The sequence below is a fragment of the Periplaneta americana genome, chromosome 3 (assembly GCF_040183065.1).
Source record: "Periplaneta americana isolate PAMFEO1 chromosome 3, P.americana_PAMFEO1_priV1, whole genome shotgun sequence".
Lineage (NCBI taxonomy): Eukaryota > Metazoa > Arthropoda > Insecta > Blattodea > Blattidae > Periplaneta > Periplaneta americana.
This window is the reverse complement of record NC_091119.1, coordinates 206,777,292-206,804,258: the sequence shown is the minus strand read 5'-3', so window position 1 is coordinate 206,804,258 and position 26,967 is coordinate 206,777,292. Positions and strand designations below refer to the sequence as shown.

General features: G+C 35.3%; 1 protein-coding gene across 1 annotated transcript; it reads right to left on the bottom strand.

Moving 5' to 3' along the window:
- Positions 1-626: 626 nt before the first annotated feature.
- Positions 627-26,967, bottom strand: LOC138696977 (uncharacterized). The gene is made up of 9 exons (XM_069822525.1): positions 26,814-26,967; positions 20,419-20,528; positions 16,094-16,229; positions 10,724-10,779; positions 8,731-8,766; positions 5,797-5,917; positions 3,347-3,432; positions 3,132-3,159; positions 627-1,079 (listed from the first exon to the last, which is right to left on the bottom strand). The coding sequence occupies exons 1-9, from the start codon at positions 26,878-26,880 to the stop codon at positions 1,024-1,026; spliced, it is 696 nt and encodes a 231-aa protein (XP_069678626.1). The 5' UTR covers positions 26,881-26,967; the 3' UTR covers positions 627-1,023.

Genomic DNA, 26,967 nt, shown 5'->3' with positions numbered 1-26,967 from the left:
AAACAGGCGGCTCAATAAGAGTGTCATTATTCAGTAGATGATGTACCAGTTAATGTACGACAGTTACAAACAAACAAATGAACATAAGATGCGTAATACGAAGAGCGTTTGGAAGCAAAGTCGCATTTCTATCCACGGCCTCCTGCTATACAGAATTATGTTGACGTCGTACAGCAGCAGGCCTTGTTCTTTTTCGGCAACGAAAGAATATGAATTGCACATTTTTTCCATTTATACCTTTCGATGGTGATGGTCCATAGCTAACAACGGGCAGGAAAAGGAAGAAGTATCTCAAGATGGATCGTTTTCGGTCTACAGTTTTTCTCTATGACGGCCCGTTTTCGAGGAAGAGGTTGGGACAGATAGACACTAGTTGTTTATATATATAATTGAAAGTTGATTTAAAAAACACACTGTATTCGCACTCTCAGTAAAATATTGTTTTATGTCGAAAATCACACAATACTTTCCTACATTATTTTCAACGTTGTTTTACTAGTTGGAGGTATGAAATTATATAATAAAATAAGAGATTATCAAAGGTTTTGGTACCTACTTATCAAGGTATTTTTACAAAACACAATTTTCGAGTTACATCACTGTTTTACTGGGAGTGCGATATCGCCTTCGAAGCAACATGTCATTTATTTTGTAAAAGAGCATAACATTTGCGACATCTTCCGGATTTGACAGTTTTGTAACAATTTTCCACCTTTATAATGCTATAGAAAATTCTTGTAACAACTCCATGGTCATGTAGAAAATGCTCTTCTGAAATGTTATTAAATGGTATAATTTCAGTTTATTATTTTGTCTTTATATCTGATTTACATGGACAGGGTAATAACAACATTTTTCACACAAACTGGTATAATATGTATTAGGTAATAAAATAAATAGTTATTATTCCATATTCAATGTACAAAAGAACTCATATCTCATTCGCTCCCACATTTTCTTAACTGACTATACTGCTAACGTATATACTGTTACACATTTAATTGATGGAAATGGCTGAAGCCTTCATTTCATGATATATCTTCTTTTCAGCTTCTCTCTGTAGCTGTCGCATATCTCCGCTGATAACAAAAAAGACAGAAATTATGTAACAAGAGCATCACTGTTGCCTAGCAATACACAAATTCCACATTTACGATGACAACATGGAGATAATTTTAACTCTTTTTCTGACTTCTTTTATTTTATACATGCGTGCATATTTTATGTTATAATATGGATATAAAATGCTATGTGATACTAATTTATATTTTGAGAAGTGATTTTCACTTAAGGGAACAGTGAAATTACTAACTTTCATGCTTTTAAAGCTAAATTCACAAAACGTTTATCACTAGTGTATCTGCTTAACAATAACACCTGTACACAATTTCATCCCTCTATAATAAGTGGTTTGCATTTTATTAATGTGTTAATAAAATATTGTATCATTTTATATAAGAAATCGTCCACACCTGTGGAGTAACAGTCAGCGCGTCTGGCAGCGAAACCAGGTGGCCCGGGTTCGAATCCCGGTCGGGGAAAGTTACCTGGTTGAGGTTTATTCCGGGGTTTTCCCTCAACCCAATACGAGCAAATGCTGGGTAACTTTCGGTGCTGGACCCCGGACTCATTTCACCGGCATTATCACCTTCATTTCATTCAGACGCTAAATAACCTAGATGTTGATAAAGCGTCGAAAAATAATCTTATAATAAAATATAAGAAATCCCTTGCGCCACAATGTGCATTATTTTTAACTGCTATTCACTTATATGATTCTTTATATAGGGGAGAGTCGGGTAGTATCGGACATCGGGTAGTATCGGACAGTGCGTTTCTTTCATCTACCACCATATGGTAGTACCTGAATCACATGGTTACGTTTCTCTATGCGACATCACAGAAACGTAACCATGTCAATCAGGTACTATCATCGTGTGGTAGATGAAAGAAACTCACTGTCCGATATTACCCGATGTCCGATACTACCCGACTCTCCCCTACAATGGAACAAACATTACTATTGATTTTTTTTCTGTACAGTGAATCAATAAATTACTAGGAATCTTTGATAATTATTAAAATATTTTTTATTCTTTTTTAATAAAAATACAGTAATATACTGCTTAAGTTTACGGCAAAACCCTGTAGCAAGTTTTGATCCCATGTACTGTATATAAGGAATCATATAAATGAATATCATTTAAGAATAAAGTAAATTGTGGCGCAAGGACTTTTTATATAAAGGGATTCAATAATTTACTAATATTTTAATAAAATATTATAAAATGCAAACCACTTATCATAGACGGATGAAATTTTGTACATTTATCGTTATTAACAAGGTATACCAGTGATAAAAATTTGGTAACCTAGCTTCATAGGTATGGTAGTTATTGATTTCACTATTTTGAACCCTTAAAAATATGGAACTTGGAAATTCCATTATAGTGTCGCCCTAAATGAATGTCTTGCGTCACGGTAGAGTTGAAAATAAAATTTAATATTCTGTATATAAATTAAATCTAACTTTCGTTTGAAGGCATTGTGACAACTTCGTTGTCTAGTCTCTACTTCTAGAACTTCGTTCTAGATATTTTAAAATGTCCACTTTTCTTGTTGGTTCAGAGAACCTATATTAACAAAATAAAGAAACAATTATGACATAAAATTTGATACCTAACCTATAACTAAGATTTGTAATACTTGCAAGGTCATCCATTTCTCTTCATTCAGTGCCAATACTACGCGCCACTACGATACGAACATATGAAGACTGTCAGCTGTGGATGCCGAATTATTTCATAATTTATTTCCTACAATTTATAACGCTAAGATGCCATAAAATGTTCTATCCAACTCGTGAATAATCTTATTATGACACTCATGCCAAAATCATCAAGATTATTCACTTGTTGCATAAATAACTATTAAGAAAGATATGATTAGGCCCGCTGTTTGAGATTTAGTGAGTTATCATTAGTTCCTCTCGTCTGGTTTTCTTATAATATTTTGATTGCTTTAAAACTACATAGAAACAAAATCACCATGAAAATGAATTTTGTTATGATAAAAATTAATTAATAAAGTACAAAAATTAAAAATAAGTCCTCTAAAGAGGATTTCCTTACCTTTGATTTGGTTGTATGCTGGACAAAGCTGAAACAAGAACATAATATTATTTTAATACTTTATCAAACATACTGAATTTACCACAACTTGTAAAATGTCTATTCTTTAGGAGGGGAGTTACAGAATTCAAACATTAAACATCAACAGTTTCCATTTTACAGTTTTTATTTTGTCCATATCCCTGCGAGTCATTCTTTGTTTTGGAGTCACTTACTAGGTCAACCCACTCCAGGATACACTGTTCGTACTCCACTGCAGCCATATTGCAGAGGTAGCCTTTGTCGCGAGATGTTGCTGGTCCTGTAAGGAACAAACAAACGTTAGCAGAGATGAACCTGAACGTGCAACACAAGGATCCGAACCCATGATATCGTAACATTTCAGGCCAAGCTATTGTAGTGGATGAAGGAGGACTAAATAGGCATTGCAAAGTAACTTCACTTAAATATAAAAGATCATTCAATTGTTTATACACCTCATTCATTTGTTTTCCATTGTCGCCTAGCAACCTGTATTTTTGTTATTATCTGTTGATTGTAGGATGAAAACACAGATTATTTTGTGTAATTTTCTAAATTTAATCAATAAGGATGATTTCTGTTCTCTCTTGAAGGTATACACCATTTTAAAATAATTTAATACACAAACACAACTATTACATGAAATGCTCAATAAGTTTTTGTAGCTTTATTATATTCAGCTCTAATCAACAATAACAACAATCCAGGTTGCCAGGCGACGACAAAAAACAAAAGATGCGGTATATAAAGAATTGAATACTCTTTCACATTTAAGTAGCTTATAATAATATAGGGGTGCTATTTGAAATTTCGAAGTGGGGGTGGCAGGAGATGGGGGTGAAATCTAAAATGTAATTAAGCCTGATTTCAGACTTCCCCCTTAATATCTAAATTGACGTGTTTTTGTTTAAATTGAATTCAATTTAAATAATTAGTTATTTAGACTGGGAAGTTTTAAAATGAAAGTTCTGTATAATTGTGGTCTGTACAATTGAATTGTGAGTACAGGTATGTTTGGATGTGATATTTGACGAGGTATTTGGAGTAAATGCAGATAAATAGGATGAAGACTTTAGACAGACTTCGAAGGAGATATGATCATTTCAAAAATAATATTACTATTCTAACTACAAATTGGAGAACACATGCTGTCTTGGAACTACGGTTGGATTTATCTGCAAAGAGCTAACAAGACTTATAGCATCTGTAATGGCCATGCCAAGAATGATGATAATAATGATAATGATGATAATACTAATAATAATAATAATAATAATAATAATAATAATAATAACTCAAACATTGCCTGAACCTTCAAGGCCACAAGTACGAACATTAGTTAATTATGAATGTGGTGTCGTGTACATGCATATTAATGGGAGCCCCACCGTGTGCTTGCTTATTGTCAAATCGGGAGAAACATGATTAATTGGTAGTAAGCGCCATGAAACAATTGCAATAAAATGAAACAGGCTTTGCTTAAACAATTTAACCAGAAGAAAAGCATCTTCAATTGGAAGCGACTCAGATCTGCAATTTAGTCCTTATGAAAAGTTAGGAATTACAACACGTGTTATGGCGAGTGAAAGAAAGACAGTTGTGGTCGTTGTTCGTCAAGGACCGACCTCGTCATTCCGCTTTCAAGGTAATGATTTACAGGAAATTAATGTGGTCGTCAGCTATTCTTTGCAGAGGTTGTACAGCACAGCTAATGTCGGCCAGGTAGCAAATGTTTCCGGAGCAGTGATTTGAAACGTTTATGTTTCACTTTGGAAATGTATAACTTTTTATATACTTTGCGTACAGCTGTTTGCTTTGTGGAAAACAATAAATATACACAGTAAACCGTAAGCTATGTTATTAATTTTAGGAGGTTATATGAAACAAAATATCTAAATGCAATTTAGCTCGTTTTGCATCCTTTCCGGGTTAAAAATTATTTTATACTAAACATTTCATACAGTATTTGGAAATCCATTGATTTAATTCCCAGTATACTCAGTCAGTTTAAGGAAGCAGTGTATTATGATAATACATGATTGAAAGGATTTTAATTTTGCCCTTTAAATGTGCAGAAATTTGATCCCAACAAATGTAACTTTTCGTTTTGTAAAGGAATTTTACAATGTTATATTTGTTCAGGTCATATTTCTGCACTTTTAAAAAACAAAATTAAAATGATTTGAATAATTTATTATCATAATATACTGCTCTCTTGATTTGACTGAGTATATTGGGAGTTAAATAAAAAAAACACGGTGAAATTTAATATAAAACAAGTTTTACATCGAAGGCAGTACAGGCTAATATAATTGATAAAAATAACTTAAGTATGTAATAGATATCCGAGTTTTCGATACACTATGTGTATTACAAAAATTCAGTTTTAATTTCTAATTTTTGTTCGTCATGTTTACAAATGTACAATTGAAATACGAAGAAAGCGTCTCAATGGAACGAGTTTGTAGTTAAGGTTCTAGGAATCTAGAAGCTTGTGAAACTCTACGCAGTTCAAGTTGAATATATTCGTTTATACAAAGCAGTGAAAAAAGTTGTTCCATAGTTAATGTATGCGATTTGAATTTGTTCGTGCGTATACCCAACTTTAGTACTTTGAATGCATTCGTTACTATCAGGATCTGACCTGCAGAGTTGGCCCTGTGGACGCAGTCCTCCACGATGCCCTGCGTGAGCCCTAGGCTTCTCCCGTTATTGAAAGTTATGCTCAGGGCCTTATCCATGATGATGTTGCCATATTCATTGCTCTGAAAAGTAACAAGAATTTATGTCGAAACTGACTCAATAACCTGAAACAATGTCACACAGCACCCTAAAAAAAACCCTACTTTTTTTAGTTGGTTATTTTACAACGATTTATCAACAGCTATGGTTATCTAGCGTCTGAATGAGATGAAGGTGATAATGCCAGCGAAATGAGTCCAGAGTCCAGTGGCGAAAATTACCCAGCATTTGCTCTTAATGGGTTGAGGGAAAACCCCTGAAAAAACCTGAACCAGGTAACTTGTCCCAGGCAGAATTTGACCCGGGCCTGCTCGTTGCACGGTCACCCATGCTAACCGTTACTACACAGCTGTGGTCTCTCTATTTTTCATAGCTTTGAAATGAAGTCCTATGAAAACAAACATTCATTTACAGATTGCAGAGACCGATAAATTGGTGTCAAACATTAATGTTTTATGCAGGATTTGAACCAGTCGTAATAGCTGCATATTCACAGTTAGACCACATTTTGAAAACTTATTACTTATAGAGCTCGATAAGACGTGCGAAGGAGGAAAAAAAACTAAACAAACTGCTTGCATAAGAATTCCAGTCCTTAGACGTTGTAGATTTAGTGGAAAATATGTTGTAGACAGTCATCCCTAAAGTAGGTCTCTTAACGCTAAATAAATATGTTAAAAAATTGCCTGTCATTTGGTAGCGTGCGAAAATCTGCCTTATCTTTCTCAAAAGTACAACGTCCCTCTTAAACAATGGTCTGTCATTGGTTTGCTGTTTGGCAATAGAGGTTCAATTACAAAATTCACATGGAATTATCTTAAGGAACTTCACATTCCTTTTGATTATGTAATGTCTGTCCTTATAAATATTATCAAGGATTCTCTTCAAATATTACATCATCATCTCTATTTCAGTTAATCAACTTATATTTGCCTTCAACAATTAACTTTCTTTTTTCTTTAATGTATCACATCACATTACACTGAACATATTTATTGTATTCAGGACCCTTGTGGTCACTCAAATTCTTTGAGCTGATGTCTATAATTTAGAAATATATATATATATATATATATATATATATATATATATATAACACGGACTTTCCACTGTTTGCGCCGATTGTCAATTGTTTTCCACCAGATCTCACAGCGCAGGAATCGCAACTGATCAAAGAAGCGGTAAAAAAAAATCAGGCCTACTTTTAAAAATGACTTTTTGATTAAGAAGTGTACATAGATTGAATAAATTGCTTCAACTATTTTATTGGTAACTATTTGAAAAAGAATTAAGAATTAAATTTAATTATAAAATATCAGGGTTTGAACTGGAAACCTCTCAACCTGCAGTCCAATATTCTACTAGCTGTAACACCGCTTGGTTGTAATGTATGTTCAAGTTTCATTATTGCAATGAGCGTAGTTTTCGAAATAAAATTTGTATCTACACCAGAACGAAAACTTGTCTAAAATCAGTGTACGATACACAAGCTAAAATGATTTTATTTTGTTCACTGGTCTTGCACCACTCGACTTACGGCCTCGTTTTTTGAACATCCCTAGTCATACAATAAAATGCCGTTTTTAACACTCGTATCGTGGAAAACAACTATTCTTCTTGGTGTCTCAGATGCTTTCCTTTATTTCTATAAATATTTCTTCACAGAATTACACCACTATGTCTTGTTACAACTGAAAATCCATACAGAATTGAAGGGTTTGGTGCAAGAAGGGGGTAACTCCAATTTACCATATTTTTCAGGAGAGACGATTGTCTCCCTCTTGTGTAAAACATATAAGCGAGGTATGTTTCAATATCTTGTGACGCTCTCAATTTTCAGCGGATCTACCTCGTTCGTCCAAACCAGCCATTATGTAGTCTGTATAGACAAAAGACATGATTTTTTTTTTGAGTTACCTCCCTCTTGCATCAAGCCCTACAATTATTGCAGGCTGTCACGGTGTTTGTGTTGGAATAAGTGTACAGTTTTCAACCGACTGTGAGGTAAATTCGTTGGCAGGCAGGAAAAAGGTCTTAAGTCAATTTTTCGTGAAAATGAGATTTTTATATATTCTGAAAGCGGAAACAATTCTCTACAATCTGGTAAAACGGCTAAAGTCAAATAAGACTCCTGACTGGATTTATAGAGCCTTACCAAATGTCCTAAGTACTTTTTGAATCAAGTACACACAGAATAAAGGACTAAAGTCTAGTTAATACTTTATTCCTTACAAACCATAACATGTTTACTTTCCATGCTTCCCTATTAAAAAGGTCTAACTAGTATTTTAGCCATTTTATCACATAGTGATGCCCTTTCCTTTTAAAACTTCAAGCACCAGGGTAAACAGTCCTATAATTATTTAAGACCCATTTAGCATTCTTCATAATTTACATGACATAAAAAAGGTCTTATGTTTAAGTAGTCCCTTCTACTCAGTTTGGGTTCTAGTCTTAAAAGGGCTTAAGTGTGGCTATCTTTGGAAATAATAAAGACAATTGTTAAATGAGCAACATTACCTATTTTAGAAGAAACATAAACAAATAATAACCAGGAAAAAAACTCTTAATTAAAAAAACTCTATAATTGACAACAATTTCAATCTTTCTACTACTCTCCTGAAAAGTATACAATTTTTACTTAAGACCTTTTTCCTCCCGGCTACAGAATTAATCCTGCGTTTGGAAACTGTCATCACAGCAATGGGAAATCAGTATTTAGTCCAAAACTTCGGATGAATTATATCTAGATACATTATTAAAAATCCTCACAATTTGCTCTAGAAATTCATTTATTAATATTAAAAATACGTAAAAATAACGAATTGACTCTCACCACTTGCATCTCCCTTGACAGGCACTCGAACAGACACTGTGGAAGAAATTACGAATATGTAGTTAATATGTTGGCACTTGAAACAATATTATGAAATATGCAGGTGTTATGGGAATAAATGTAGATATTTGGTATGTTAGAGGCTATAAAATGAATGCGCATAGACAATATTTCTCTACAACTATTATTTCATTTACTTTAACGTTTTGCCCAGCACATCGTTGCTACAGAAGAAGGTATAGCCCTTCTCCTGCTGAAGATCTTCAGTGTATCAGTTGTTCTCATTTCGTTAACATAAAGGCCATTATTATGTAGGTATACATTATTTAACCTAATAACATAGCATTTTTATGCATAAGAACACTGCCAGATATGCCAAAATGCTTATTTTATAACATTCTGTATTTCATACTTCAATTCATTATTTACATGTGATTACTATCAAAGGTGTAATTATAGTACATAATGCAACAAGCCTTAATGGTAGTAATTAAGACGCGAGTATGTTTGTTTATGAAACAAGCACAAGCCAGTTTCATAATTTTCATACGAGCGTCTTAATTACCATTATAGGCAAGTTTCATACGACTTTTTATGCTCGAACATATTTCTAACTTGAAATTATTCATAAGTATTCATGTTATGGTTATCTGAGGAGCGGAACTGACCTTCTAAATTGTGAGATGTGCGCAGACGCGAAAGTATTGATTTTTTCCGAGGAACGAATGTCATTGACCTTGATATAATCTACAGAGTAAAATAAACATTAATTTTGATATAACCTGGAAATTGATTTGGACATTGAAAATCGAGATGACAAATTGCATTTATTTGAGTATTATTTACAATTAACGCTAATTATTATAGAAACAGAACATAACCTTCTGCGACAGTATTGGATTTCCAGCCTCCGTGACGTTTCGCTAGTTGTCTTTCGATTGCATTTCCGAGAATAATCGATACTTGCGCTTTTGTAATGCTACAATGGTGATTTCTGATTGGCTGAACAACTGAACTTTAATGAATAGGTGTACTTTAATGATGTGCATTAAAGGGCTACAACGAGGTGTATAATTACTACATTTCGGCATGGTCGAGCATAAAAAAATTAAAAATAATTGATTACCACTGTGGTGCGAATTTGTAGGACATACTGAAAAAAGATGGCAGGAGATTGCCTATAATTGTGAAGGAAGTTTAAGTGGTTGATGGTTGTGTGATTTCAAATAATCATAAATCACCGCTTGATGAGAATCATCTGAGCATAATCATAAAACAAAAACTTTAACTTTTAATGAATATCGTAACCAGTGCAAGAAAATAAATGTAGCATTCACTGCTCTAGCCACTACTAATAATCTTGAATGTAATACATATACATTACATGATTTTCTAACTTCTTTTATTTTTTCAGTAGTGATAGTTAGGAGGTTGCTAAGCAACAAGATGCGAGTAAGCTTTTACAGAAATGATAACGGATATTTTTCCTGAATAGATGCCCACTTACGACCTTCGACGTTAAAAAAATGAAGTACGATTTTACTGAATGCTGCAACGTAAGCTTCAGATCTTTTTGCCGCCGATTCGTCACCCTGTGTGCACCATGGGAGACGATCTGCATAGTGCCGCATGGTAATTGTGATTAATGGAGCTATCATGTAATGCCAGTGTGGAAAATAACAGTACTCCGTGAGACCTTACCACCAAACTTTGTAATTTTCCACCACAAAATCCTGTTGGAAATGTCGGGATTCGAACCCGGGTTACTAGCATAGAAAACAAACTCTCTGGCCACTAAAAATGTATAAGATATTTATTACAAATAATGAAATAGTTAATTTCATTAGTAATTATTTTATTAATAATATAAAACTTAATAGGGAAACTCAAAATAGTCTCTTTTTAGTGCATTTCGAAATACAAGTATTAAACGAGGATCTACTGCGATGTTAAAATATGATACAGTTGTGTTACTTTTGTAGGCAATACATACGATTGACATGTTTCTGTCGAAGTTGACGATTGGCGGAAATGGGCTCTTGCTGTCACCTGAAACGAAATTAAAATACAATAAGCAGTGAAATTAACATAGTTTGCAGTTATGTGCCTAACAACCGCTAACTCGGGGAAGTGAAACTTTCACATTTAAAACTAAGTTTCACAGAGCAGTAGAAAAAGTTAACTTGATATGAATTTTCTTAACATCGTGTGCATATTACAATGACAAAGAAGCAAATATTTACTGTAGATAAATGAAACATTGGTCTATTACCACTGATTCTATTAGAGGAAAACAATTTTCATTTTTTTTGTCGTGTAACATGTAAACATGCACAGTAGATAAGATGGGACTCCTGTGCCGTAAAGTTCGCATGACGTCAGAATAAAACATAACACAAGCATTCATGTCTTAGCCGGGACTATAGCCCGCGACCTGCAATTGTTCACTTTCGTAATAATAACATGGATTTCCTTATAACAATAGTTATTTTTATCATCCATTTCGTTCTAATACATAAATGTTTTTGTGTACATTAACCGTCCCCTTTTAATAATATTGAACCTCTTCAGCTAATCTTAAACTAATATCCTTCTAAGCTGCAAACAGAGGTAGCGGTTTCATCTTCTTCAGGCTTACTAATACAGGGTCTTTCATAAGTATCTGATCACTCGGTAAATTAACTAATTTCTACGATTTTTGGCTGTATTGTACATCACTACTAGTAAGAATCTTTCCACAAGTCGTCTATCTTGTTATTTGGTAAGACTTTCGGTTGTCAACCCTTCCTCTTCAATTATGTAATATATTATAATCTTTGGTAATCTATGGTAGTTAAATTCAGCCGACACGAATGCGTCCGACGGAATATAAATTTGTTTCAGCTTGACAGGTGGCTCTGGATTAGTATAATATAAATCTTGTGGGTGTCATTTTGTTGGATTGAATTTATGACAGTAGTTCTTTTGGTCGTCGATGTTTGTATTTTCTGTTTATGTCATATCTGCCAAGAGAATTTATTAGTTTGTTGTTATTGAGTGCTGGCTTGTGATAGTTTATTTGTGATTTTTTGTATATATTCGGTAAGATATTCTACAGAGTGATTTATATAGAACTGACACATTTCTTTCTTTAATTATTCCGTTGCAAATTCATTCAATGACCCAATTTTAGCACCAAATTAAGCAGAATGTTCTGGAGTTTCGATTCCTTGTCACTAAATGCGCAGATGTTTTTTTTTTTATTTTAGTGGGTTATTTTACGACCCTTTATCACCAGCTTAGGTTATTTAGCGTCTGAATGATATGAAGGTGATAATGCCGGTGAAATGAGTCCGGGGTCCAACACCGAAAGTTACCCAGCATTTGCTCATATTGGGTCGAGGGAAAACCCCGGAAAAAACCTCAACCAGGTAACTTGCCCCGACCGGGAATTGAACCCGGGCCACCTGGTTTCGCGGCCAGACGCGCTAACCGTTACTCCACAGGTGTGGACGCGCAGATGTTTATGTTTTATTCCTATTGTTGGCAGCCTAAAGCCATATAGGGTTACGGTTGTTCATCAGCTACAGGAACCAGATAAGGATAAAAGATTGAATTATTGTCGTTGGTTTCAGACGTTCATTGTGCAAAATCCTGCCATATTGTCCATCACATGGTTCACAGATGAAGCATGGTTCCATTTATCCGGTTATGTGAACTCACAGAACTCACGCCATTGGGCCATCGAAAATCCACATGTCATCCATGAAGCACCCATGCACCCGGTTAAAATCGGAGTTTGGTGCGCAATATCCGCACAGAGAATAGTGGGGCCAATTTTTTTTAACCAAACTGTGAACACTGCAGAGTACCGACTGATTTTCATGGAGTTTGTTGAGCAACTGGACTATGTAGAGCTGAGTCAAGGATATTTTCAGCAAGATGGCGCTACATGCCATACATCAAATGAATCCACGGAACTAATTGCAAGTTTCTTTGACAACCGAATAATTTCCAGGAACCTGTGGCCACCGAGATCTCCGGATTTGACAACGCCGGACTTCTTTCTATGGGGTTACTTAAAAGACAGGGTTTACTTCACACGTCCTCAGACATTGGACGATCTGAAGCACAACATCACACAGGAGATTCAAGCTATTGACAACAGAGTCATCCAACGAGTGACCAGTAACATGGAACGACGTGTTGAGTTATGCCTTATGCAGGATGGAGGACATTTTCAACATTCGCTATAGAGATAAATAATCTCCCAAAATTCCTCTACATTTTAGGTATAATAAGTTGTCGCTAGCACAATTCGTTTTGAAACAATTAATTAAAGAAATGTATCAATTCTATATAAATCACCCTGTATTTGGAGGTCATCATGAAGTTGTCGTGTACGTGTTCCCCATCCACTGCCGTGAATGGTTCTCAGTATTTTGTTTTGGATAACTTGTATCTTGTTCATAACGGATTTGCTAGCATATGCCCAAGCTGGTGCTGCGTATGTTATCATTAGACATCGGATTTTTAGGCACTAAAAATTGCAGTTTTAGGCGCCTAAAATAAGCTCAAAATTTGTAAAATTAGGCTCTATTTTAATGAAAATAGGCATTTTAGGCACATCAAGGTATCATACTTATTTCTTTCACTGAAATTTTTAGTTATACACTAAAATACGCACAAAAAAGTATGTTTAAACATTAAAAAAGAATACTATATTATATTTATAAACAGAGCTGCACAAATTTAATATATTGAAACTAATGAAATGATGATTATTGATATCAAGATTACTCATTTTAAGTTATTGAAATTCAGTTCCATTCTCAGACTTTATTATAATTATCTGCACAGTACACCACCAGAATTTTTTCTAAATTCTCCACAGTTAACCTTTGCCTTTTGTCACTGAGAATCATTTTGAAAGCAGGCGCAAAAATACAAAGTTCCACTTATTGTTGCATTTCCTGGTAGTGTTAACACTAGGAGGGCCATTCTTTTAAATATTTTGTAACGGTTTACCCTACTAATTCGCAGTTTTACGACTTTTCATAAATATTTCAAAAACACTCTTTCTCCAAAAATTGTGATTTTATGACACTCTGAAGGGCAGTACAGCTAATCGGTTTCAGACCGAAAACAGTCATTTTTATAGTATATAGTATATCTCTGAATCGGTAGCAGCACATGTTGTGATTGTTGCCTGCTTCAAAACTAAGGTTGGTTCTTTGTCGGCATTTATGCCTCCAAACATGTTAAATTCGGTGAAATCTATTGCGAGTGTCGTGAGATTCAAAACACTTTCCTTTATCAATGGTTTCATGGCTGGTGTGAAGCAAACTTTCCACTTTTTAAATGCCTTAAATTTCGCAGTGAATGCATGTATAAATTATAAAAAGTAAGAGTAAAATGCGAAACTTTACAGTGAGTTAGGCATTTTTAGGCGAATATTGACAAATTAGGCTCTAATAACCGTTTTAGGGCATTTTAGGGCACTATAAAACTCTTTGAATACCTTTCAATTTCCATGAAACACAAATATTAATAATTATTTTTACTTTTCTCCTAAAGAAACAAAATAGGCATTTGCCCTAGAATCCGATGTCTGGTTATCATACTTCGAATTAAGGCCTTATAGACATGTAATTTAGTTTTATGTTTTAATGCTGGAGTTTTTAATAGTGGATATAATTGAAGAAATCTACCCATGGCTTTTCCTGTTATTTCAGTGACATGTTGGTTTCAGATTAGTGTTCTATCCATAGTTATTCCCAGATATCTGATTTTTGGAGTCCAGTTGATGTATGTATTGAATAATTTGAGTCTGGTCCTGGGTTGGGCAGAATCTTTCCCGATGAAAGAGTAATGGAACGGAGAAAAATTCCCTCCGGCGCCGGGATTTGAACCCGGGTTTTCAGCTCTACGTCCTGATGCTTTATCCACTAAGCCACACCGGATACACACCCCGGATCCGGACAGAATCGTCTCAGTTTAAGTTCCAACTCTTTGGTTCCCTCTAGTGGCCGCCCTCTGCACTACGTCATAGATGTCTATGAACGTAGGACTGAAGTCCACACATGTGCTGAGGTGCACTCGTTATGAGTGACTAGTTCCGCTAGAGGGAACCCAAGAGTTGGAACTTAAACTGAGACGATTCTGTCCGGCGCCGGGGTGGGTATCCGGTGTGGCTTAGTGGATAAAGCATCAGCACGTAGAGCTGAAAACCCGGGTTCAAATCCCGGCTCCGGAGGGAATTTTTCTCCGTTCCATTATTCTTTCATCGTATGTTGACGCAGAATATCTGCATGGAAATATCATATGTACTTCGGTACATTAAAATAATATATAGAATCTTTCCCGTTGCCATACACTCGATTTGATTACGCGTTTGTCCACCAGAAGGCTCTACTTCACTACGTAGAGATGAATGAAATTGTCGCTATGAAATTTAAAACTTAGGGTTAGTGTCAAAAAACCACAAATTACGGTAAATTGCAATTAACTTACACTTACACTAATTATTTCTCACAGTTCTCAACATGTCTATCGCCCCGAAATTTTCAGAAATGCAAGCGACGGACCATTTCCTCTTGCACTCTAGACAACATTTCAGGAGTAACTATCTGTATCATGTGTACAATCCTTTCCATAAATTCTGGGATTTTGCTAGGTTTATCTTCAAACACACGATCCTTAATAAATCGTTATAAAAAGAAATTCAGGGGAATTAAGTCTGGAGATCGTGGTGGCCAAGTAATTGGACCTTCGTGACCGATCAGCTTTTAGGAAAAACTTCGTCAAGCTAGGTTCGAACATCCCGTGCATAGTGGGGAGGAACTCCATCTTGTGCACGAGGAGATGGTCCGTCGCTTGTATTTGTACATTCTTCAGGGCGGAAGACTTGTTGAGAACTGTGAGCCATAATTAGTGTAAGTGTAAGTTCATTGCAATTTATCGTAATTTGTGGTTTTTGACATTAACACTAAGCTTTAAATTTCACAGCAATGGTTTCATTTATCTCTACATAGAAAAGTGGAGACTTCTGGAGGACAAACGCATAACCTAATCGAGTAGCCTATACGCCACCAGGAATCGTTCTTACTAGCAGAGAAGTACAACACAGCCAAAAATAAATAAAAAAAATTCAACTTTTCGAATGATAGTTATTTACGAAAGATCCTGTAATCTTACTCCGAGCTTTAGTCAATGCTGTACACTGTACCCAAAGAATATAATTTAAATCAAAGCAATGCTTTAAACGAATTTTGTTTTATCTCCTGCTTCCCATAAAGAACTTCTTTATAACGTGCCAATGCCTAATGTGCCTTGGGGTGCGTTCCTAAACCATGCTTTGTATGAGATAGCCGACAATACTTGCTTGCTTGCACGTAGTGCGTCTGTGGTGCTGCGAACAGGCCTCTGACTTCTGCGTAACACTTGCGTTGCATCCGCATGGATTCCGGCGGGAGTTCCGTCTCGACGGTGCTCTGGTTCAACCTCAGGTCGCAGCAAGTCTGTTGAAACGATGAAGCATGGCCAGAAGTAAAACATAGGTAGTTGGATCAGCGATGTAGAACCAGCTACCCAGCTTTGAAGCTGTTATCTCTGGAACCTTGCAGTTTATTTGCTTTCTTTATTCTCCATTAACTTAAAATTTTCGTCACAAAAAAAAGTTTTGATTATATTGGTTATTCAAGCAAGCACGCGCAGAGCAGTAGTCGTTTTAAGCATTACAGTAATTATTGCTCAAGTTTATAACCTTCAATTACATTTTAAATTGACATTCGCATTGAGAGCACACGCAAGGGCTTAGCTGCTCGGTAGACAACAAAATTGGCTGCAGATGCAATATAGCGAAGCCAATTCCAATTCCCAAAGAAATGAGAGTCTATCGGAGAAAGTGAACGACGAAAATTAAGAACAATTTTTCAAGAAATGAAAAGGAAAAAAAAAATTAAGAAACATAATAGATCCGCGGTCCATTTCTTTTAGGTCTCATCCTGACATTTTTAGCGGGAAACCACGGAGAACCAAGGAAAGGGAGAGTTGTACTGGCGAGTAAGATAATGCCAGCGAAAAGTTTCTCCGCAGTGCTTGTGTAGCCACGGTGTAGCCGTGAATCCACTAGGCAGAGAATTTAAGTGGCAGCACTGGCCGCTAAGCAGAACATCATTGTATAGAGCACATCTAGGTCAGAAAGCATGGGTAGACATAACGGCTCGGTTAGAAAAGCCAACGTACTATGGTAGGAACGATCATGATTTTAAAATCAAATGTAGGAAACAGAAAACGGATGTAGGTAAATTCTCATTTTTAAATAGAACTATAAATGATTGGAATGACCTACCTGCAGCGGTCTTTGAGGGCTGTCCTTCCTTAAGGAGATTCAAGAATAATTTAAAGAGTTGTGTATAAAGTGAAAATTAAAATTAAGGTGACATTCAACATTTAATTTTTTAAGGTGACATATATTTATCTAGCCTGACGAGTTTACTTCCTTGGTTTGAATTGTAAATTATTTAAAAAATAGCGTGTAAGAGGGCCTTAGACTAGAAATATTTAGTTTAAATGTAGTTCTGTTTATAAGTATGCATAAGAATGCAATTATTAGACTTATTTGAACTGTTGTATCAGTGAAGCGAGGTGAGTCAGTGAACTTATGGTTTTACAGTGCAGTGAAGAGTTCCGATCAGTGATAATTTATAGCGTCAATGAAATGTGTTCTATAGTGTCAGTGAAATGTGTTCTATAGTGTCAGTGAAATGTGTGCTAAAGTGTCAGTGAAATGCGTCATAGTGCCACTACAGGGAATGAGATGAGAGTAAAGTGAAAGACTATTGAAACTTATGTAGGACCTATACATAATTATGTAGGTTGTATTGTAAAATTAGGTGTTTTATTTTATGTTTTATTATTATTGTGTTAAATTGTATTGTGTATTCTTATTGTATTGTGTATAAAATTGTATATGTGTTGTAAATTGTATTATGTATTGTAAATTTTATTGTGTATAGCTTATCATTTTAACTGTGTATTGTTAATATTGTATATACCACTGCCACCGGGTGCTTGCCCACTTGCAGTGTAAATAAATACACACACATAAGCATATGATGAACTGGAGATGTGAGGTTGTCAAACCGGAATGAATGGGGGAGTGCCAACTTTCTACAGGATTACGCGCCAGCTTTCTACGGGATTACTATAACTAATGGAGCTGCGGAGGGATTTTGGATCGCACTGTATATCGAGGGTTAGATCCCGCCCTAGGAAGATTGATTTTTAGACGAAAACAATTCTTACTGCGTCTATCTAGAAGGAAAGCCACTGGTCCCACGTAGCAGTTCTTTCCGATGAGTATTTTATTTTCAACAAGTTTTCATACTGCAAACATATTTGCCATTTCTTACATATTAAATATTTTTATCGCGTTCTATGCAGCAAGCGAGATTTTAGTAATATTCGACCAGTTTGTGTGAAGCAAGAAATCCTTGTTGAAACCTGGCTTCTTGTTCGAATGTTGTCATTTGAACTTCATCTCTGTGTCAAGACGTACAGTCTTAGGAAAAAGTTTTGTCGTACAGATACTTTACAAGTCTCAGAAAAGAGGCATTGCGCATGATCATACAAGTGACCTGCTTCACTAGAGGGGTACTATAATCTTTTCGCTGTAAGAAAAATCCTAATGTAAACAATAGCACGTGACAGAAGTGAGGCTTCATTGGTCGCTGTTTGGCGCCGTAGATTCTCAGTACGTGTTCCCGCCTACCGTTGTACATTCTGTTTCACGTTAAACATTTCCCGTTACTCGTCAAGTAGGCCTAACCTCACTACTATGCATTCGTTTGCTGAGAAAACATCTATATATATAATTTGAACTGGTAATGGAAATTACGGGGAAAACGGCTGAACGGATTTTAATAAATGGCCCCTCATTTTGAAGCTTGGAACCCAAAGTTTTTCGGAAAAGTAGTAGTTTTCAGTGAAATGTCAATTTTCCTACATAATTTTTCTATTTTCCAAAATCCATCTGTTGCCAGTTTTCAGAACTAATTTTATCGAATCACGGCCGACTTGATTGAATTTCGGAACAAAACACACACTACAATAAACAATAGGCTATTACACGAAGGCCATGACCTGCAGGATTGCCGACATATTTAGAACTCAATTCAATTTGTTATTAAAAACTCATTCTGCAGTGTATAATAATTTTCTCAGTACAGCTGTGTATTGGATATTCAAATCTACGGAACTTGAGGTGATTTGATGACATTATCATTAGAAATGAAATATTATTACAGTTAATATCATGATGCATCTATTTTTCATCAATTGTACATAATATTGATGCTATATTGATGACATGAAAGTGAAACGTTTTGAGGTTATGTAAGTAAATGTAGAGAATATCTTAATTTAGATCTTCATTTCTATAATTTACTGAGTGACTGCTATATATAACTACAAAACTTAAGATAATAATATTGTTATTAAAAATCAAATATATTTATATTTATTAACCCAGTGGGGTTGGGTCTTTTTCATATACTTAATGGCTGTGTAGTGTAGATATTGATGTGTCATCGTCTTCAGTATTGGCTCGAGAGAGCGCAAAAATTACAGTTCCTAAGGACAGATCAAAAGGTATTACTTACTGATAAAATAAGAGGCCTAGAAAACTTTGTAGTCTCCAGATTATTTCAGCAAGATCTCTTAGGAGGATAAAATGATTTTACGCTCTACATTTCAAGTTCTACATGCAGCAGCTATACGAAAATGCTATTGTTCGAAAGCTTAGCAAACCTGACATTTTTTTAACTTTCGCCTACAATCCACAATGACCTGAAATAGCTACTGCTATCGTCCTGACATTGATACTTGCGTTTTCGCGTTGAAACTCAAAAACTGAAGTTGGATAGGTTCAAGAAAAAGTATTTGGCCTAAAAAAATTCATTCAGAGGGAGTATGTTTCATTATTATGGAAGCAAATAACTATCAAAAAGACAAGTATTCTTCATCGAAAATAAATCTGAAAAATTTTTATTTGAACGTCTAACGAACTTAGTTTGCAGCAGCATTTGCTGCACAAGCCACTAGTTTACTTTATAATTACTGCAATTAAATTCTTTTTAAGTCTTATGTCTTCACAATAGACAGTTGAGGATGCAGAAGCCATACTTCAGTACCATGTGCTTACGTGAACAAGTAGGAGCTCAAGTGACGCCAGCTTGTTACAAAAACAGACTACCTCGGTATTACTGTTGGTATTCATCCGCGTTCATAGTACATAACAAAATATAAAAGTAGCTTTTCTTTTACATGGCGTTTTACATATGAGTGAAGTTAAATGTTTCATCGTATTTAACAAATAGAATTCAATTTTTTATTTTCAAATAATACAAGATTGTGGTTTCCAAATACGAACTATATTTTCCTGCGTCATGTGAGTGTTTCGACTGGGAGCCAATCACGGGTATGACAGCAACGAGCTTATGTTTACATTAGGATTTTTGTTACAGCGAAAACAGTTTAGTTGAGGTAATAAAATTAGTTTTTTCTCGTTGTATGTCTAGTCATATGCACTGGGACTTATAAAATATCTTTGCGACAAAACTTTTTCCTAAGACTGTACGTATTTGACTTCCTCTCAGCCAGAAGACTCCGTGCTTACATTCTAGGAATTAAAAATGTTATACCAACTGTCAGTAAGGGCTTCTCGTTCTTCTGCGGGTCGTAGTGGGGGTGAACCTGGCGCGTCTCATTCAGGTTTTCAATGTCTTGCTTGCTGTGGCCATATATTGCGCCACTGCCTGGAAAGTGAAACAACATCACTGAGAGTTTTAACGTAATTAGTTAGTATGTAATGCATTTTATACACACACTTCCTACCAAAATATTGTGGCTGCTCATAAAATTAAGGGATTCGGTTTTAACGTAAGCTTTCCAAGATATAAAATATGTTAAATTGATATTATTTCCAAGAGCTGATGTAAAATTAGTCGTTCTTTTGGGAGAGTGAAGGAAATTAAGATATTTTGTTCTAGATTAAATTGTTTTGTCTTATTTAGCAAGATTTAAAAAAAAATGTGCATTTTTCATTAACCCCTTTACTCCCACTGTTCCCAAATGGGAACATGCATTATTTACGGCGTAAATGATTTGAGAGGACCAATAATCATCTTATTTTGTTTCTTATATGTCAATAAGTAGGAATATATAAGAAACACCATTTTTAATAAAAAATAATTTGGGCATAAATGGGTTAATATCAATTCTGAAATATTTATATTCCAATCATTGAAAGTGTCTTGGGATCAAATGGGTTAAGAAAAGTGGGCTTCTAATTCAGACCATTCTGTTATGACCAAATATTTCGACCCTCCCAAGCACTAACATTGTAACTAAATTTTTTATGGTTTTGAGTTGTCCTAGTTAATATGAATCCTATAGATTCAAAATCCCCGATATTCACTTTCACAAATTAAAGGATTTTGACAGTAACTGGTGGAAAATAGAGGGAATTTTCAACCTTAGAGTGAATTTTAACAAACGTTTTGCTTCGCATTTGGTGTTTTTTTTTAATTCAAACCACAAAAATCATTGGAATTCATTCTTAGCAAGCAATATGCGGGCATAACTCTATTCTGAACAAAATGGTCTTTAGGGGGTTTTGAATCTAGAGGATTCATATGGTCTTAAATTGTTTCTTTTTTTTCCCACTACTGTTATTGTATAGCTCTAAACCTCCCCAATTGTATGTAAAATCTTATTGTTACTCTACATATTTGTATACACTAATTTACACGATCATTTTAAAACTTCATTTTCATCTCCTGAAAAATGTAAAAAAGTAAGTTACAATGTTAGTATTTATGAGGGTCGATATGTTCGTTGTGCGCAAACCAAATTTCTGCGATCCTTGCACAGTGCTTTGTTTTACCAGTGGAGACAGACTTAGAAATGTGAATGCAATGGACAAACTAAAATACATTACTGTACTTTACGAAACACAACGGTACCAAAGATACTGTACCTAAAACAATGGAAGGATATTGGAGAAAAAGAAGTACGCGAAAAACTACATAATGTTCTCCAGAAGAATTATGGACTTATCCACCAATCTCAATACAACAGCGAAAGCTTTATCGGGGAAGTGGAGCCTAATTGTTATCAGGCATCTCACTTGACGATATGTTGCAGAGGAAGAACAATATATTGTCTGTATACATCTGAACTCTTATTAGTGTAATATGTAACTAGTTGGTGATGTATGCAATGGAGGGGAAGGAAATTGTCACCCTACCCATTATCTCCTGGCCTAGTTGCCTCATAAGCGGTGTCATGTCTTCAGACCTGTCTTCTGACAGTTGACTAAACAGACAATTTTAGGTACTATAAGGTGTGATGAAAAGTCGTCTTTGGTATGATTTTTAGTGCCTATTTGTAATTTTAGTGCTTATTTCATACTTTTATTGAGCCTGTATTAGGCATCTAAAATTTGTATACCCTAAGAATCCGAAGTCTAGTGATGAGAGAAGCCACTTGCTATAATATGAAGTATGCGGAATATCGGCCAAGACTTGACCTCCCAAAACTCGATAAATAGAAGATTATAACCACATTTCTCTTAATGCATTAGCGATAAAATGTGCTAATAAGTTCAGAAATAACTTTAAATTATCAAGTTATTAATTCTTGTAATACTTAGAAGTAAATACGCATAACCAGCCACGAGGTCAATCTATCAGATAGCGCGCGTCTGTTGGGACGAATCATCGGCCGTTGAAGTATCTTATTGCATTGTCGTCACGTTCCAATATTCTGATGAAATGTGCGTGAGAGACTAATCATATGCTTCGGTGAGGCGGGAGATAAAACTCTCTGCAAGGCTTAAATGAATGATCTCTATTTTCAAGTACAGATACTTCATATTTCGCTACAATTAACATTGGAACCCGAGAGTGCGACGTGTGAAGAATATTGGGCCATTCTAAGCTGCATAGAATTTGGATTTCATTCTTTCAGTCGTCATGGAAACATTTCTTAAGAAATTATTACATTTATGGAATTCACTTAAATCCGTCTGCAACAAACCCACGTTCACTTGCGCATAGGAAGGCGATGACGTCATTTAATAAGAGTTCACTTAGTAGTCACAAAATTATAACTTGACAAGATAGTTAATGAGAGTATACTAGGGAGGTCCCAAGTTCGAACCCTATAGTAACTTAGTATTAAGTGAAAGAGTTTCTTGCAGTCTGTGACGATATTATACATTAGTGGAATTGTACTGCATTATATCGCTTTCTGCAGATACGTTAACGCTGGTGTAATGTATTTTATGCTCGACCATTCCGAAATGTAGTAATTATACACCTGGTAGCAGCCCTTTAATGGACCTATTCATTAAAGTTCACCAATCAGAAAACACCATTGTAGCAATATGAAAGCACAAGTATATCTCGGATATGCAATCGAAAGACAACTAGCGAAACGTCACGGAGGCTGGAAATCCAATACTGTCGCAGAAGGTTATGTTCTGTTACTATAATAATTAGCGTTAATTGTAAATAATATTCAAATAAATTCAATTTGTCATCTCGTTTTTCAATGTCTAAATCAATTTCAACATTATATCAAGATTACTGTTCATTTTACTCTCTAGATTATATCAAGGTCAATGAAATTGGTTTCTCGGAAAAAAATCAATACTTTCGCGTCTGCGCACATCTCACAATTTACGAGATATTGCAAAAGGTCACTTCCGCTCCCCAGTCAGATTAGAATAACATAAATACTTATGAATAATTTCAAGTTAGAAATATGGTCGAGCATAAAAAATCATATGAAACTTGCCTATAATGGTAATTAAGACGCTCGTATGAAAATTATGAAACTCGCTTGCGCTCGTTTCATAAACATACTCGCGTCTTAATTACTACCATTATAGGCTCGTTGCATAATGTACTATTTTGAAACTAACGGCGAGTACTTGACTGTTCGTCATTCACCCATATGAAGCAGCCAGTTGTGTAGACTTGTTTACCGATAGAGTGGTTGCCCAGGGTGCGCCATAGGAGGCTGGTCTACGCTATACCCGCGATGAGATGAGGATGATAGGGATTTGTTGGGATGCCACGGAGGAACCGGAGTTACATGGATCATGGGCTTGCCCAAAGCAAGTTATAAATCGGAGGTACGTCGGGGATCGAACCCGGGTCCACAGGATTGTAAGTCCAGCACTCTAGTCACTAAATTACAGCTGGTGTAATGCTATTGATATGTCTAAGCAATGAACAATGTATTACATTTCTCCATTTCTTAAAGTGGAGTAGTTATTGTGAATATTATATATCGAATCTTTCGATGAGGCATAAACATGCAAATATATCCATCACCATCATCATTGTATCGCTTTATATGAAATTATTTATTTGGTAGGTTATTTTACGACGCTTTATCAACATCTTAGGTTATTTAGCGTCTGAATGAGATGAAGGTGATAATGCCGGTGAAATGAGTCCGGGGTCCAGCACCGAAAGTTACCCAGCATTTACTCATATTGGGTTGAGGGAAAACCCCGGAAAAAACCTCATTCAGGTAACTTACCCCGACCGGGAATCGAACCCGGGCCACCTGGTTTCGCGGCTAGACGCGCTAACCGTTACTCCACAGGCGTGGACTTTATATGAAATTAACAGCGATAGTAGTAATAGTAGTAGCGGTGTAGCCCCTAATAGTAATGATGCAAGAAAAGTTTGAGACTTCGGGCTTATCAGGCTACTCGTCTAGCATAGGCTGAAGCAGGATGAACCGCCTTTCAGCATCGAATTCACGAATGCCAACGGGAACCGAACCCAGAACCTTCATCTGTACGCACTGCTCTACCACTGCCTTCAAAAACCAGATGTAATATAAATAGGGACACCTCTTCTGGATTACCGTATATAATAAATATATTGACCATATTTAAGAAAGGACATTGAAGAAGTTCTGAAAGAATATAGAAGTATACGTAACAAAATTTTGTAAACAACTTCCAAACAAATACAGTTACTATCATTCACAGTTAGGTTAGGTGAAAGATTGGTACAATATTTTGCCAGTCAAAGATATTCTTCATAACAGACGCACTGCACATAGTAACTTGCACACTGTTACATGTGTCTCTCTGATGTACAAAGTATTCTCTCTCCAGTTGTATTGCCCGAATTTTATTTTGTCAATATGTCTCTAAAGCTCACGTGTACACGTGAACTGTACTTCGGTTTTCAAAAGTTTAGGTCTAATATTCATAAGTTGTCTAAAATAGATTAAAACATATCACATAAAATAACTCAAACACAAACAGAATTAAATGTGCTTTGAAATATAATAACTAACCAAATCTATGAGTATGTACGATTGGAGACACAAATTAGATAAAACATCGCCAAGAATCCATAACTGCTACCAGCGTAAGCGAAAATTCAATGAATATAACACACAATATTAAAACAGTATACAATTAAAGTTGTGATTTTACACAGAGTGTTAAAAAAGCACCAAATAATTTGAGAGGTTGTAGTATTCATCAAAATAAGAAAATAAAGTCTAACATACATGGGTCCTAAAATTAGTATATTGAGACATGAGTAGAAAATGCTGGATGTGATTTTCATTCATTGTAACGTATCCTTCTGCCCTACTTCTTACTCACACCTTGTTTGCCATTTTTTATCTCTTTTCCGGTATGATACTGTATACCCAATAAACTAAGATCTCAATACCGATTTCAAAGTCTTTGTATCGTACGAAATTTAATTTTAGGACCCATGTTTATTAGAATTTTTATTGTTTACCGCTGAGAATAAAGAATTTTCTTTTCATGTAAATCACATTGAGTATCTCCTATGATGTCGATGAACAAGTAGGCCCACTAATATCTCGGAGATATTAATTTTCTTTGGACTTTATTTTCATGATTACTGCCATGTTTGAGAATATTGAATTTTTTTCACACCCTTTTTTATGAATAATAAGTGTTACTATCTATGTATTGCTTCGTGAAATATTTGAGAAAATAACTGACCGTATCTAGAACACTTATTTATTTATTTATTTATTTATTTATTTATTTATTTATTTATTTATTTATTTATTTGTTTATTTATTCTGGTGTAGTTAAGGCCATCAGGCTTTCTCTTCCACAACACTAGGAATACAAATACAATAATAGAAATAAACAGAAAAAATACACTATATACAAAGTAAAGCTACACAAGAAATAGAGAGAGAGAGAGAGAGAGAGAGAGAGAGAGAGAGAGAGAGAAAACTATGAACAAAGTAAAGTCACACAAAAATATACACAGGTTGCAGTCACACAAACTTTAAATGAGGATTAAGTATCATAATTAATTGTATCCTAACTAATTAACTAACATAAACAAGAAACTTGCAATTTTAATCTAGATTAAAAAAGAAAAAAAAAACACAAATCAATACTTCTAGCAATATCTAAAAACATTAACTGACACAAAATTTTCCAATTTAATTTTGAATTGTGATGAAGTCCGGCAGTCCCTGACGTCATTAGGTAACGAATTCCAGAGGCGAGGTATTTCTACAGTATAGGAAGATGAGTATAAAGACGTTATGTGATGAGGGATAGAAAGAAGTGCTTGACGTCGGTTTCGAAGAGTTGTAAGAAATTGAAAGCGCGATAACAGATAATTCGGACTAGAAGTATGCATGATTCTAAACAGAAGAGACAGTGAATGTATTGTTCTTCGTTCCTTCAGACGCACCCATGAAAGTAACTGGAGAGAAGGTGTTATATGGTCAAATTTACGAGTATTGCAGATGAATCGCGTGCACACATTATGAACACTTACTTCCTCTAGAGAAAATTATTACAACAACCAAAGCAAAAATAACAAAACTAAATTCCTGTAAGATCACACTCTTATTCTTTGTTCACAATTTCTCCTCTTAGCCCTACATGATATTATTGGAGAATTTACCACGACGAACTTTAATCGACTTTGTATTACATGGCTTAAATTTTCGTGACAAGAAGTGGAGATCAGTCATTTTCCAGTTAAATGCTTACTTACTGAAATGATGATACCCTGAAGCGGCAGAACAGACCAACACCAGCAGCAAGAATACGCAGGAGGCCATTGTGGCGAAATGTAGAGTCTGCTGGAAGAGCTGGCCCTTTATACATTACCCGAGTGCCTTTGATTGCCTCAGCAAGTCCAACTGATA

What these genes read in the sequence shown, in the direction of transcription:
- LOC138696977 (XM_069822525.1), bottom strand. Translation starts at nt 26,880, where the DNA reads ATGGCCTCCTGCGTATTCTTGCTGCTGGTGTTGGTCTGTTCTGCCGCT. An exon ending in TGTCAAGGGAGATGCAAGTG is followed by an intron (nt 5,918 to 8,730) that starts GTGAGAGTCAAT and finishes GTTACTTTTCAG; the next exon opens with AGCAATGAATATGGCAACAT. An exon ending in AGCATACAACCAAATCAAAG is followed by an intron (nt 1,080 to 3,131) that starts GTAAGGAAATCC and finishes TTTTGTTATCAG; the next exon opens with CGGAGATATGCGACAGCTAC.